At 51.3% G+C, this 13,396-nt stretch overlaps 7 protein-coding genes across 7 annotated transcripts; 2 read left to right on the forward strand and 5 right to left on the reverse strand.

Moving 5' to 3' along the window:
• Positions 1-12: 12 nt before the first annotated feature.
• Positions 13-1,339, reverse strand: POX_e06645 (putative 26S proteasome regulatory subunit rpn6; the record flags this gene model as incomplete). Its single annotated transcript, XM_050115461.1, has 2 exons — positions 13-1,019; positions 1,072-1,339. 2 exons carry the CDS (start codon positions 1,337-1,339, stop codon positions 13-15), a joined length of 1,275 nt encoding a protein of 424 aa, XP_049967921.1.
• A 258-nt stretch (positions 1,340-1,597) lies between these two features.
• POX_e06646 (Protein SOF1) lies at positions 1,598-3,066 on the forward strand (the record flags this gene model as incomplete). Its single annotated transcript, XM_050115462.1, has 3 exons — positions 1,598-1,600; positions 1,664-2,643; positions 2,706-3,066. 3 exons carry the CDS (start codon positions 1,598-1,600, stop codon positions 3,064-3,066), a joined length of 1,344 nt encoding a protein of 447 aa, XP_049967922.1.
• A 163-nt stretch (positions 3,067-3,229) lies between these two features.
• POX_e06647 (uncharacterized protein) lies at positions 3,230-4,470 on the reverse strand (the record flags this gene model as incomplete). Its single annotated transcript, XM_050115463.1, has 2 exons — positions 3,230-3,856; positions 3,961-4,470. The coding sequence occupies 2 exons, from the start codon at positions 4,468-4,470 to the stop codon at positions 3,230-3,232; spliced, it is 1,137 nt and encodes a 378-aa protein (XP_049967923.1).
• A 570-nt stretch (positions 4,471-5,040) lies between these two features.
• POX_e06648 (uncharacterized protein) lies at positions 5,041-6,234 on the reverse strand (the record flags this gene model as incomplete). Its single annotated transcript, XM_050115464.1, has 1 exon — positions 5,041-6,234. One exon carries the CDS (start codon positions 6,232-6,234, stop codon positions 5,041-5,043), a length of 1,194 nt encoding a protein of 397 aa, XP_049967924.1.
• A 555-nt stretch (positions 6,235-6,789) lies between these two features.
• POX_e06649 (Succinate--hydroxymethylglutarate CoA-transferase) lies at positions 6,790-8,456 on the reverse strand (the record flags this gene model as incomplete). Its single annotated transcript, XM_050115465.1, has 6 exons — positions 6,790-7,001; positions 7,063-7,356; positions 7,415-7,919; positions 7,979-8,102; positions 8,188-8,219; positions 8,289-8,456. 6 exons carry the CDS (start codon positions 8,454-8,456, stop codon positions 6,790-6,792), a joined length of 1,335 nt encoding a protein of 444 aa, XP_049967925.1.
• A 227-nt stretch (positions 8,457-8,683) lies between these two features.
• Positions 8,684-9,520, forward strand: POX_e06650 (Riboflavin synthase; the record flags this gene model as incomplete). The annotated part of the gene is made up of 3 exons (XM_050115466.1): positions 8,684-8,714; positions 8,782-8,904; positions 8,973-9,520. 3 exons carry the CDS (start codon positions 8,684-8,686, stop codon positions 9,518-9,520), a joined length of 702 nt encoding a protein of 233 aa, XP_049967926.1.
• A 472-nt stretch (positions 9,521-9,992) lies between these two features.
• Positions 9,993-12,086, reverse strand: POX_e06651 (uncharacterized protein; the record flags this gene model as incomplete). The annotated part of the gene is made up of 6 exons (XM_050115467.1): positions 9,993-10,639; positions 10,690-10,732; positions 10,799-11,321; positions 11,394-11,594; positions 11,685-11,770; positions 11,853-12,086. 6 exons carry the CDS (start codon positions 12,084-12,086, stop codon positions 9,993-9,995), a joined length of 1,734 nt encoding a protein of 577 aa, XP_049967927.1.
• Positions 12,087-13,396: the final 1,310 nt, after the last annotated feature.

Genomic DNA, 13,396 nt, shown 5'->3' on the forward strand with positions numbered 1-13,396 from the left:
GTCCGTTGCCATCTACTCCAGAAGCGATGCCTGGTTAGTGTACAATCCTTCCACCACGTTACTAAGCTTCTCAATTGTGTCCAAAGCAGCATCGTATGCCTGGTCACGTTCCGTTTCATCGTACACAATCAGACATCCCGATCCTTGATCGAGTACTCCAATAATTACTTTATCCAGAATCATCTGAGAAAGTTTGCGCTCTACCTGCTGGGTGTCCAAACCGACCATCTTGGCGATGTGGTCCAGCTCCACGCGACTGAAGGGTTCGATGACCTTGACCAGATTCTGCTCCAGCATGGCGTCGTAGAGACGTCGCAGATGATTTCGGATGAAGGTGTCGCTACCAAGCTCGTATCGATAATCTGAGAGCGCCTTCTCGTATTCCTCAAGAGATCGATTGGCATGAGCTCGAGCAACTGCCTTCATAGCTTCCAGACGTGGACTTGCGTACTTCTGGGCCTGCTTGGAGCCCAAAAGTTGGGTGACATCATCGACCAGATTGAGCATGATCTTGCAAAGTAGCATGTACTGTAGCGCTGCTGTTGCCAGCTCACCTTCGTCAAGTGAGCTGTATCCTTCCAGTGCTTCGATGAAGTACGAGAATGCGGTGGTAAAGTCCTTGTCCTCGGCATGTAACATTCCACTCTGCATATCCAAGCCCGCCTGCAAATTGGGTGGCGTATAAACTGACGCAGCAGACGTTCGCGCGGCTGTCAATGCGGCTCGGCCTTTAGCCTGGTTACCCAGGGCGTGGTAAGTCCGTGATTCGAGCAGCTGCACCTCAACCAACATGAGCTTGTCGTCCAACCGTTTCAGCTCGCGAAGAAGAGAGTTGATAAGAGTGAGCGCATCATAGTAGCTCTGCTTCTGCATATAGATTGCAACCAGGCGTGCTTGGAGGTTTTGTCGGAGGAACGATCGTCGCTCGGCGATTGCCCATTCTATGCATGATTGGATGACGGCAATCTGGAGGTCCAAGGTGTTGGGGATTTCACTAATCAAGTCCAAAAGTTGGCGAACTGCCATCCCAATCAGCAAGAGCCCTCATGCAGTTAGTTGTAGGTAACATACCAAGCTTGGCTGTCTTTGCCTTAGCAAATGAGGAAAACGTGTCCCGGCTTGTCTTGATAAGATCCGCGATGTCCTGAGGTTTCTTTGCATCGCGATACAGCTCTCCGAGTCCAATGAGCGCCTGCTCGTAGTCTCGTGACGATGCTTCCGTGGAGCCTGGGCCTTCAGAAAGGATCTTCTGGTAAGAGTTGGCCGCACCGGAAGGGTCCTGCTTAGCCCGCTCTTGGATTTCCAGTATCCGTGGGGACACCTGCAGCGTAGCAACCATGGCGAAGAAGTGAAGATGATTCCAGATCAGTTGATGGATGAGAGAAGAAGCAATTCAGTTGATCAGACAGAAAGGATCGTGTAGGGCAAGGTGATGACGAGGCGGTTGGGGTTAGACAATCAGCCCGCGGACAGTCGGGGAGCTTGAAGCTGGCAGCTATGGCTCTCACCGCCCGCTTGACAAATCTGCCCGCCAACAGAAAAAAAAGTTCCATTCGCCGCCTTTCCTGATTTTCTCCGCAACCTGAACATCGTCAACATGGTGAGTTAAAGAATGGCCTTCCTGCTTCATTCGGAAACAAAATGTATACTTACTGGGGAACAGAAAATCAAAGCGCTCTCTCGTCCGACGGCGTCACAACAGGCGCCTGGGTCTTCCACCGTGCGCCAGGCCCGCAATCTCGACCCTTCTCAGCATCCATTCGAACGGGCGCGTGAATACACTCGTGCCCTTAATGCTGTCAAGATGGAACGCATGTTTGCTGCTCCCTTTTTGGGTCAAATGGGAGATGGTCACGTGGATGGTGTCTATACAATGGCAAAGGACCCTGGTTCGCTCGAAAGATTTGCCAGTGGTAGCGGTGATGGTGTGGTGAAGGTGTGGGATTTGACCACCCGTGAAGAAGTTTGGAATACGCAAGGACACGAGAACATCGTCAAGGGCCTCTGCTGGACCCATGAGCGGAAGCTTCTGTCCTGTGCAAGCGACAAGACCATCAAACTCTGGGATCCTTACAACTCTACCCCCGAGGCACCTCCTCTGGCGAGTTACCTGGGTTCTAGTGCCTTCACCGGTCTATCGCAGCACCGAAGTATCCCCTCCTTTGCTGCTTCTTCATCAGTCATCTCTATCTACGACCTTTCTCGGCCGTCGTCCACGCCATCACAGACACTGCATTGGCCGACCAGCGTTGACACCATCACATCAATTGCGTTTAACCAGACCGAAACATCAATCCTCGCCTCAACCGCCATTGACCGCTCGATTATCATGTATGACCTGCGCACCTCCTCGCCAGTTCAGAAGCTTGTTCTTAACCTGGCATCAAATGCTATCGCCTGGAATCCCATGGAAGCTTTCAACTTCGCGGTGGCCAACGAAGACCACAATGCTTATATTTTCGATATGAGGAAGATGGACCGGGCCCTCAATGTTCTCAAGGACCATGTCGCTGCCGTCATGGATGTGGAGTTCAGCCCTACGGGCGAGGATCTTGTGACAGCATCCTACGATCGCACTGTTCGCTTGTGGAAGAGGAATCGCGGCCACTCGCGTGATATCTACCACACTAAGCGGATGCAACGGTACGTCTCACTCAATTTGAAACTATTCTTGGAAGAAGTTCGGGTTCTAACGAATTTATCAGTGTCTTCTCTGCCAGGTTCACACCTGACAACAAGTACGTTCTATCCGGATCTGACGATGGCAACGTTCGCTTGTGGCGTGCCAACGCCTCCGATCGTAGTGGAATTCAAAGCGCTCGTCAAAGAACGAAGTTGGAGTACGACCAAGCATTGATCAAGCGATACGGACATATGCCCGAAATTCGCCGCATCAAACGCCAACGCCATCTCCCCAAGCCTATTAAGAAGGCTGGTGAGATCAAGCGTGAGGAGCTTGGCGCTATCAAGCGGCGCGAGGAAAACGTGCGGAAGCACACCGCTAAGGCAAACCTGAAGGGACGAAAGAGCGAACGTGAGAAGATGATCCTTGCCCGCGAGCAATAAAATCCCGCTCTTCTTGAATGCTTCATGTTGGAGCCTTCTGGGTGTTGCTCCTTCATATTTCATCACCCATGCTGGCAGGGTCTCTTGCCTGACCACAAGCAAAAATATGGACGTGCACATGGTGTACCGACTTTGCCATTATTCGTCAATACCAAATGATCTCTCAGTTTGCCTTCTTGTCAGATTGCTGCAGATGTCCATGTGTACTTTCATCCCGTTGTTGGGTACCCGAAGCAACAGCGTTGTCGATGCGACTCAGACCCCGTGCCATAAGCTGTACTGCCGCTGGCAGCACAGCATACCAACTGACGAGTGTCGCAAATGCGGGTAATCTCAAAACTCCACCGCGGCCGCTGTCCACGGCGGCTACAATTTCGCGAGCGACCTCGACCGGCTCCAGCACAGGAGCGAAGAAGTGACTCGGAGTGCGGATCCAATCAAAAAGAGGTGTAGCCATTTGTCCGGTTTCAACAAGCAACAACTTGATGTGCCCCTCTTGTCGAAGTTCTGCTTCCATCGTACGGTGCAATGCGCTGAGTCCTGCTTTGCTCGCTGAGTAGTCTGACAGCCCTGCTGGAGACAATTGGCCTAGTACTGAACTGACAGTAACTACGGTACCTCCGTTCTCCGTCTCTGTAATCATGTCAGGGACAAAAGTCTGATAGAGAGAAAATGCAGCCATCAAGTTGGTGCGAATGGTCTTCTCAAACTCTTTTGCTGGCAGCTGCAATAGTGGCTTGCCGTTGATTCTGGCTGCAGCGCAGTTGATGATGATAGTCGGTGTCCCTAGCTGTGTCACATTGTTAGCCTCCATAGCTGTCTTGAGGAGAAAAAAAAATCATGATCAAAGCATTCTGCACGTCTAACTGCGTCCCCGAGGGGTTAAAGACATACCTCCTGTTTAATCTTTTCTTTAGCTGTTACTATAGCACGGTGATCGGCTACGTCGCATTGAATATATTGCACATTCTCCCCAAACACTTCATCTTGCTCTTTGTCCCCCATCTCCTTGATGTCCAGGACCGCCACACTGGTTCCTTTCATGGCGTAGATTTGCGTAATCAGCAATCCAAGTCCACTGGCGCCGCCCGTCACCAAGACAACCTCGTTTGCGGGGTCAACCGTACGCGGGACACCATACGCGACGCGGTGGTTGATGATCCGGGCAATGAGGAGCAGAGTGAGTATCGTCGCATATGCAACAGAAATGATGAATTCCAAGTCTGTCGTCGGCGTGACCTGAGCACGGAGGCAAAGGACGATGACCCAAGCGATGAATGGACTGAGAATGGTCCTTTTTGACACTCCCAGGAGGGTATCGAGGGTGAGATGGTACGACCATGGCTTTGTGGCCGATGGGGCTTGGAGAGAACTCCGTGACGCAATCTTGGGCAGGGAGGCCATCTTGAGAACGGGGTGACTCGTTATGCAAAATTGATGACTTTGTGCCTCGTGGAGTTGGGATTCGTTGGGTGGGCACGATGGATCAAGACAGATGTTGTGATTGCATACTTTGAGGCAAGGTTGAATGGGCGGACTTTGATTGAGCTTTTCTCTTTCTCTTCAAATTCAATGAGAATACCGAACTGCCCGCCTTCGAATGTTGTGGAATAGGGAGTGCACTGGTTTGTTCTGTTCACCCAGCTGAGGTTTGACCCGTTCGGCACATGCAAGCGCCCAGATCATGTGGGGCGGACATAGACCGGACCTGTGAATATGTTTGTAGTCGCCTACGAGTGACTGTCCATTCAATCTCAAGTTAAAGTGGACCAGCCAACGATCAAGAAGTTTAAATGCTTGGAAACGAACTGTCAAATTTACTTATTTGCAACACGTGTCATGAATTCATGAGTTCATTCTCAGTACAAAGGCAGACTAGTCCAAGTGGAAGGAACCGGACATCTCACGATCCGGGATGCACCGCCATGCTTAGAACAGACATAGGACTCCTGACACATAGGTGATGCTTTTCTCCTACACGAGACCTCGCCAGACGGGTGGGGGAGCTCCTGTATCGTGTGCTTTCTGTGCTGGTCCATGAATACTGTGGCTGAATGTTTGAGACTGAGAGCTCTCAGTAAGAAGACCCAGATCCCTAGGGTCCATCGTGGGCATGAAACCATTGCCCGCCAGGGGATACAGGCGATGATCTTCAACAGCATCCTCAAAAGTCTCATCATCAGTATCTGGCTCAGAAGTATCGGACGGAGTTTCTTGGGAGGTAAATGATGCACGTTGAGAGCGAGAATTCCCGGTGGTGGATGTCCGGGTTTCATTCGATGAGTGGTTGGTATGAGACAAGGCAGTCAGATTTGGCGCAGGATCTGCAGAGATACCCTTTGAGCTACTGGAGATGCAATCATCGAGACTAGTCGAGGTTTTGTTGGCGGAGAGTTCTGTTGACGAGGATGCTGTGCGGGGCTTCTTGCGCGAGCTGGTGTATGGATTTGCGTCGGTGACATCATCCTCGGAGCACGTTCTCTTCTTTGATCTCAGTTTGAACTCTGCGTGCGTTTCATTTGAATTGGTGGACACAGTCGCTCTCGGACGTAAGAAGAACTGTGAAGCCGGCCTGTCCTTCATGTTGGCAGGAAACATTGGGACGGAAGGATGTCTGTTTGAAACGTTGACCAGAAGTTCCACAAGCTGAGCATGTGAGAGGCGTGAGAGGTAAGCTCGTCTCTCATCAGAAGTGAATCTTTCTCCTCCTACCTCAAGATGAGGTGCCGCTTGCAGTCGGGGATGCAGCGTCCGTGTCGCCTTCTTTGTCTTGACAATCTTGGTCTTTGCCACTGATGGTCGACGCACGGGTTTGCATCTCCTGCAGTGCCACTCCATGTCTCTTACCAGAATGACTTGATTGTCAATCGGTGGATCGTGGCATTTCTGGTGCCATGTGCTGTTGCACCCATCGCAGAAGACAATTGCGTTGGAGGCTGGGCTCTGTCCTCTGTTGCAATGGATGCAAACCACGTTGGCCTCCTTCTTCCGGGAGACTCCCTTCCGCTTTCCTGTGCCGGCCACAGTTGGTGGTGGAACAAATGGCGTCGGGGCCTTGATAACTCGTCCAGTCCGGCTGGTACGAGTATCAAGGCTGGCGGGCATCTCCACGGCGCCTGTGGAAGGTGCCGGAGGCAGCCCGGCGAGAGATTTCTTCGCGGGGGGCATCTTCCGTGGCACTATTGGAACCAAATATCAAGATGTAAGGATTGGAAGGTGATGGCTGGGATGTTTTAATTGAAGTGAGGGTTGAGAGATAGTAGGTTGGTGGATGAGAGCAATGTAGGTAAAACAGAATGTGGAAGAGTGGTTGGAAAGTGAAGGGTTGGCTCTCTTTTTAAAACAATCTGAGACCAGGCATCCTCTCGCCCAGGCAGGTCGTCTGCCTAGTGTCTGGCCTGGTCGCGCGTGAAGGCAAACACCGTCAACGCTGCCAGTACCTCAGTACCATGGAAAATGCAGATTCCGGAAATGAGTGCCTGCGGTGCCTGTATACTCTCACGTGACAGCAGCCCTTTTCCACGGCCAACACTTTTCGCAGGCTCTGGTTCAACCTAAATATTGTGAGCTACAATAAGAAAGACTGGTGGACTTTGATTAAAGAAAATTTCTCTCCGAAAGTTCTGTCCAGTTGCTCTAGATGTTTATATACAATAGTAGGGAGCAGGGAGAGTCAATCGGCAAAGTGTCCGTCCACCTAACTCTCTCATCAATATTGCAGAATCACGCCACCACACCATTCGTCTTTAACTGCGAAATTTCATCTTTGGTGTATTGCAAGAAATTCGCAAGAATTTCATCTGTGTGTTGACCCAGGGTTGGAGGAGGCGTGCGCACACCGGGCCTGGCTTCAGAATACTTGATGGGTGTATTGACAAGCTTGATGGGACCGCAGGCTGGATGATCAACCTCGGTAACCATGTTTCGCGCGAGAACTGAAGAGGAGTCAGGAAGCTGCGCGAATGTAGAAACGGGGAAAGGGATTGAAAAACCGACCATGCTCATGGTTCAATGTCCCCTGAATGTCATTAACCGCTGCATATGGCATGCCACTTCCTTCAAAAATGTCCAGCCATTCTTTGGTAGTCTTCTGCTGAGTCGTGGCCTCAATCAACCCGTCAATATCTTCTCTATGTTTCACACGATCGCTGTTCGTCACAAAACGAGCGTCGCTCTTCCAGTCAGGGAAGCCCAGCCGATCACACAGAACACCAAACAGACGGTCGTTGCCACCTCCAAAGAGGATATCACCATCTTTAGTCTTGTAGCTTCGATACGGGACAATTGAGGCTAGGTGGAAATCTTAGTACTTGCAGAGTCTGAGGCGCACATCGTGGTCTGCACTTACGATGCGCAGTACCCCAACGTCCTGAATCCTTCTGACCGCTGATCAAAGCAGAGCTCGCCAGATTAGACAAAGTGGCGACCTGACAGTCGCTCAGGCAGGCGTCGATGTGCTGGCCCTTGCCCGTTCTCATTCGCGCCAGTAAAGCTGCCATGATGGCATTTGAAGTATACAAACCTGTGGTCAGGTCGGTGACCGCGACACCAACCTTGACGGGAGGGCCGTCGCGTGACCCTGTAATGTGCATCAACCCCATCTCCGCCTCCACCATAACATCATACCCAGCTCGGTTGCTGTAAGGCCCAGTCTGCCCATAACCTGTGATACTGGCGTAAATCAACTTAGGATTGATCTTTGAAAGTGTCTCATAGTCCATTCCATATTTCTTCAGCGCTCCTGGGACATAATTCTCGACGAACACATCACATTCCTTTGCGAGCTTGTGGAGGATCTCGACGCCGGACTTGTGCTGAAATGACAATGCGAGCGACTTTTTGTTGCGGTTTACCTAGTCACAAGATGAGATGTCTGCACTTGTCAATGTTCTAGTAAGAGGACTCTTCATACTGCCAAGTAATAGGCGCTTTCACCGGGACCTTTCTGTGATGCATCCTCGTACTTGGCGTACGGAGGACCCCATGCTCGAGTATCGTCACCTCTGACAGGGTGTTCGACTTTGATCACATCCGCCCTTGATCATTCAAAGTGAGAATTGATGCTCATAGAACTACTGCGCGCCGTGGACGCCTGAGGAGAGAGCGCAGATAGGTACTCACCCAAGGTCTCCTAAGATTTGAGTGCAATATGGCTGAGAGATAACTTCTTGTCAGCACATTCCACGGGAGAATCATGAAAAGAAAAACGCATAAAGACTCACTCCAGCCAACACTCGGGTCATGTCAAGCACGCGGATTCCTGCTAGTGGCAGCGTTCCGTCCACAGGTGGAGCGGTAGTGGAATAGCTCCGCAGAGCTAAAATTCGCGACAATACATTGCTTTGCCGGCAGGGCCTTGAGCGATAGAGAAGTGAAAGAGACATAATCATTCTCAAGTGCCACGCCGCCTTGAGAATGTACAAAGGCCAAAAAAGAATGAGCAAAGACGAATTATGAATGGCGCCGTCTCGATCGGATTATATGGTTCTCTGGGGTAGATCGAAACTCCGCCAAAACGCCGACGACGACACCGCTCGGGGTGGGGCCCGAAGCCGAGGTCGACGGGCGACTCCAATTGTGTAATCATCCTGCAGCTCAAGACAACTCTGTCGCAAACATGTTCACTGGCTTGGTTGAAACAATCGGGAGTAGGCCTCTCACCTCTATAGTCTATCAAGATGTGTAATACAGACTAATCAATCTTTTTCCGGGTAGCCGTCACGGCTCTGGAGCCCCTGGACACCTCGTTGAGTGGAGGTGGGGGTACATCGCTGACGATCTCTGACTGTGAAGAGATCCTTACCGATGCGCACTTGGGTGACAGTATCGCCGTCAATGGTGCGTACCCTTGAAAATGAAATTCGATCTACTGAATGGATGGGATGCTGATGTTTTTATCTTGCCAGGAACCTGTTTGACCGTCACTGCCTTCGAGAAGAACTGGTTCAAGGTGGGATGTGCGCCGGAAACTCTGCGAAGAACCAACCTTGGATCCCTGCAGGCTGGATCGAAAGTGAACCTCGAGCGTGCAGTCTCCGCTGACACCCGGATGGGTGGTCACTTTGTCCAAGGTCACGTCGACACCGTTGCGAAGATTCTTTCCGTGACGCCTGACGGCAACGCTCTTGTATTCCGCCTGCAGCCGCGTGACAAGGACGTGCTGCGCTACGTGGTCGAAAAGGGCTATGTCACGCTCGACGGCGCCAGCTTGACGGTTACAAAGGTGGTCGACGGCGAAGATGGGTATTGGGAGGTGATGTTGATTGCCTATACACAAGAGAAGATTGTGACTGCGGCTAAGAAGGCTGGCGAAGAAGTCAATGTGGAAATCGACATTGTCGGAAAATATGTCGAGAAGAGCGTTCAGGGATATTTTGCCGGTACTTCCGGAGGTGATTTTGCCATTTTGGAGAAAATGGTGTCACGTATGATTGACGAGAAGTTGAAACGGTAGACTGGAGCGGCAAGAAGTCACAGTCTTCCAGCATATAAATCTCAGGTGATATTTAAAGGAAAAGCCTTCCGTTTCAAATCTAGAGTGATCTTATTCGATGCTCGTACACACTCGCCAGCAAAAGTCCCGTCTCCGGCGACTGGGTAGAGTTGCAGGATTTATTGTGCCTTGTACTCGTAATCCAATTTGAAGCCTCATTTTACATCGATATAGAAGATTGCTACGGGAAAGGTCAGGGGACAAAAAGCTCAGTCAACGAAACAGTGCTTATCCAGTCGCTTTATTCCGAGGACCGCAGGTTCGTCAACCTCGACGAAAAATGGGCATTGACATTGAGACTATCACTTGAACCCAGCCCCCGGCTGTTTCATTTTCTCTTCCTTTCAATCGACCGACTCTGACGGAACTCACAGCATGAAACTGGCTAACTCAATCTTTCTCCCGTCAACCGGTAACTAGTTTCGACAAGTTTTTATTTTTCCACAACTCCAACGCGTTCAGGTTCCGCCTGCGGGAGTTGCACAGCGTCTTCTTTCTTTTTCCCCTTGACACTTTTCACCTCAATGCAGAGAGCACACACCAGCGAAGCACAAGCCACGGCCACAGCGCTATAGAGCACCTTGATGACCGCGTCATTGTAGGCTTGCAATAGCTGTTCCTTTGAGGCCGGGCCGAGGAGTTGGATGAGCCCAGTGAGACCCTGTTTGTTGATCTCTTGCGTGGTGATACTTGGATCAATTGGACGAATGGAATGAACGAGCTGCGTCAGGTAGATATTCTGGCCAACGGCCATGGACACAATACCCCCGATCGTGAACGAAAATACCACGAGGACAATTCCACCCGTGATTGATTCAGTCGGCAGCACAGTTTGGATTGCAATATACGGGGCTTGCCAGCCAATGCCACAGCCAACTCCATAGATTGCTTGATATGCAGCCCATTTGACTGTGGAAGTCTCCAAAGTGAGGGTGGTCAATAGCCCGGTGCCCACAGACAGCAGACAGCTGCCAAGGATCAGAGCGGGTGTATAGTATCCGATCCATGAGGTAAAAGACCCCGAGAGGAAAAGGGCAAGCGAGAGACCGATCACCATGGGTAATGTTGAGACACCGGAGGCTATTATGGAATCAGTCGTCTGCTGTGCCAGCTATTGCACCGAGACTCACCTAAAGGGGTCTTTTCTCGTGCCGTTTGAAACCACAGAGGAATCTGTATCGGGTCAGCGTCTCATTGTGCAGAATGAGATAAAGGCGTGAGATCGGAACCAAAACTCACATAATAGGCGATAATGTACAGACTAGCGGCCATGAAGCCCGAGTACAATATACAGCCTGCTGTGGTTCGCGAAAGGAGCAACTTGAGATCCAGTGTCGCCTTGTCACCTCGCCAAAGCTCACACGCGATGAAAGCTCCAGCCAGACCGGCAGCGAGAAGAAGTGGAAGAAGCACACGAAAGTTGGACCAGTTGTAAAATGTCCCCGCCCATTCCAGCGCCAGAATGAGACAGATGATCGTTGGCACGAGAAGTGCGGCGCCGACAGGGTCACATTCGGCCAGTTTCTCCGAGAGACTGAGTCCTGCTTTAGTTGGTCTTTGGACGTCTTTGAAGAGAAGCAGAACCAGGACCAGACTGAGCACCGCAATGGGGATCGTCACATAGAAGCAAGCTCTCCATCCTCCGTATTCCGCCAGAACACCTCCAATGAGGGGTCCAGCACAGATAGCCACGCATTCTGCCATCCCCACAACGCCTTGCCAAAATGGTCGTCTTTCGAGAGAGCATATGCGAGACACTAATCTGGAATCGTCGTCTTAGTTTAGCGCACCGTGAGCAAGAAACGGGCTCACATCACACCGCGAATCGTCTTACATGTTCATGCCCGAGAGAATACCGGCACTGGCCAATCCGGTGATGGCGCGTCCGATGATAAATGTCACAGACGTATGTGCCACGGTGCATATGACTGAGCCAACCAAGAAGATTCCTAACATGATGGCAAATATGGCCTTGAATGGGTACAGATCATAGACCTTGCCCAGGCTCAGAACGGAGGCGGCCGATGTCATTAAACTGGGACATGATTAGCAGCATATCGGAAAGACGAGTGGACCAACCTTAGCAAAGGTCGGCACATTGAGAGCCAGGAAATGGTAGACTTACTATGCTGAACTGTACCATACCAAGTCTCCTGTAGCCTGAAAGTCTTCCACCAGCACGGGAATGATTGTCGCGACACAATTACTGTCCTTCAAAATTCCATTGTCAATTCTTTTTCTCGGCCAGGCAAGCAATCCCAGACGCTCTGCGTGCAAGACTGAGGTCACTTACATATCCCACTAGAAACGCCGCGGAGCCGGCACTGATCATCATGATTGCAAAACGCCATGATTGAGGATAGACTGGCGTTTCCTCCTCGTTGGACGTCGGAATCTCCGTCACCTCATCTGCAGTTGAGGCTTGAGGAGGTTGAGTTTTCTCTCCGGTTGTGTCCTGAAGATGCGCACTGCGTTCCCTCGTGTTATCTGAACTCGTAGAATCCGGGAGGTTAATGTCTCTAGACATTTTCTCGTCTTCCAAAAAGGGTGGACTCTCCAGACTGGACTGGCGATTCTCCAGATGAAAAACCACTGGTCAAAATCAGGAGTCTCAGGGAGCCTAGTCGAATAGCGTAAAACAGAAAAGCAACGCTGGCAGGGATTAGCATGATGACCTAATTCAAAGCAGTGCTCATCAAGAGTCTTCCGACAAGTGCGTATTCTCCAAACATGTTCCCAGCTCCACTATTGTACAAGATGGGGCAAATCAACTGTGGACTGTAGCACGACTTCCAGGTCAAGCTCTTCTAAGCAGAGGGCCGAGAGCCACCTTGAAGATCCTCGATCCGAGGCCATGCTGACACGACCGCGTCCTCGGGGCTGATGAGGCGATTTTCTGTAGCTAGGATTGATCTGCCTACTAGTCCTTTTCCGATTACCTGGGAATGCACTAGGCACAAGCGGTTCAATATTGCAAAGTCCTCTTGAGAAAGAACCTGAAAAGACAGCAGCTTTAGCCCGTTCATGGACCTGATACATCCGATAGGTATGGTGGCGGTACCAAGAGTTGTCAATTGGCGAAAAGCTTATCGTCAACCTCGGAATATTCGTGCTGAATAATCCAATCTCGTAGAGACTATCGTCCTACAGCCGCCCTACAGCCCTCTGAGCAGAACTTGCTTGTCAGGTTGGTGGGCACTCGCCGCCCTTCAGGCACCGGTGGATGGACGGAGCCTCCCGTGCGCGGGCGGGCACGTCCAGCCGGGCCGCCCGCCTGCCGGTGGCTGAGTAATCCACCGCCATCCATGGCCCCAGTTCTAAGGCCTGAGGCCGAGACGGTCAAGGACCCGCCTCGCCTTAGTTCCAGTTGATTGAGCCAGTGGAAGCTGGAGGCTCTCCAGTAACTCGCTGCGGCGGACACCACTAACCGCTTTCAACAAGAGCGCCCAACATGGTATGGGAGCTTGCACATCTAACGTGGAGAACCAGTTTAGTGTAGAATTTTTGTGAAAGACCGGGAGATTGATCTTGTGCAACGATACGGAGCATCGCGACAGTGCCCCACAAGGACACCCGAAACTGAACCGGCCACCAACGCGTCGAAGGCATGAGGCGGATGTGAATACTACGGTAGATCTGGGCACGCGATTGAGGCCATTTGCATTCGCAAGCCGAGTCATCTTGTCTTTGTCCCCTATACCAGTCCTGCGTGCTGAGCGAAGGGTCATGATAAACCCACGAGATGGGCAAGTAGGGGAAGGTTGCGACTGACCAAGCGCAGAGCACGTCAATTACAGAGACGCATCCAGGCCGCGAAAATGGACAGCGGCGGCCTGC

The sequence above is a fragment of the Penicillium oxalicum genome, chromosome V (genome assembly GCF_001723175.1).
Source record: "Penicillium oxalicum strain HP7-1 chromosome V, whole genome shotgun sequence".
Taxonomy (NCBI): Eukaryota; Fungi; Ascomycota; class Eurotiomycetes; order Eurotiales; family Aspergillaceae; genus Penicillium; species Penicillium oxalicum.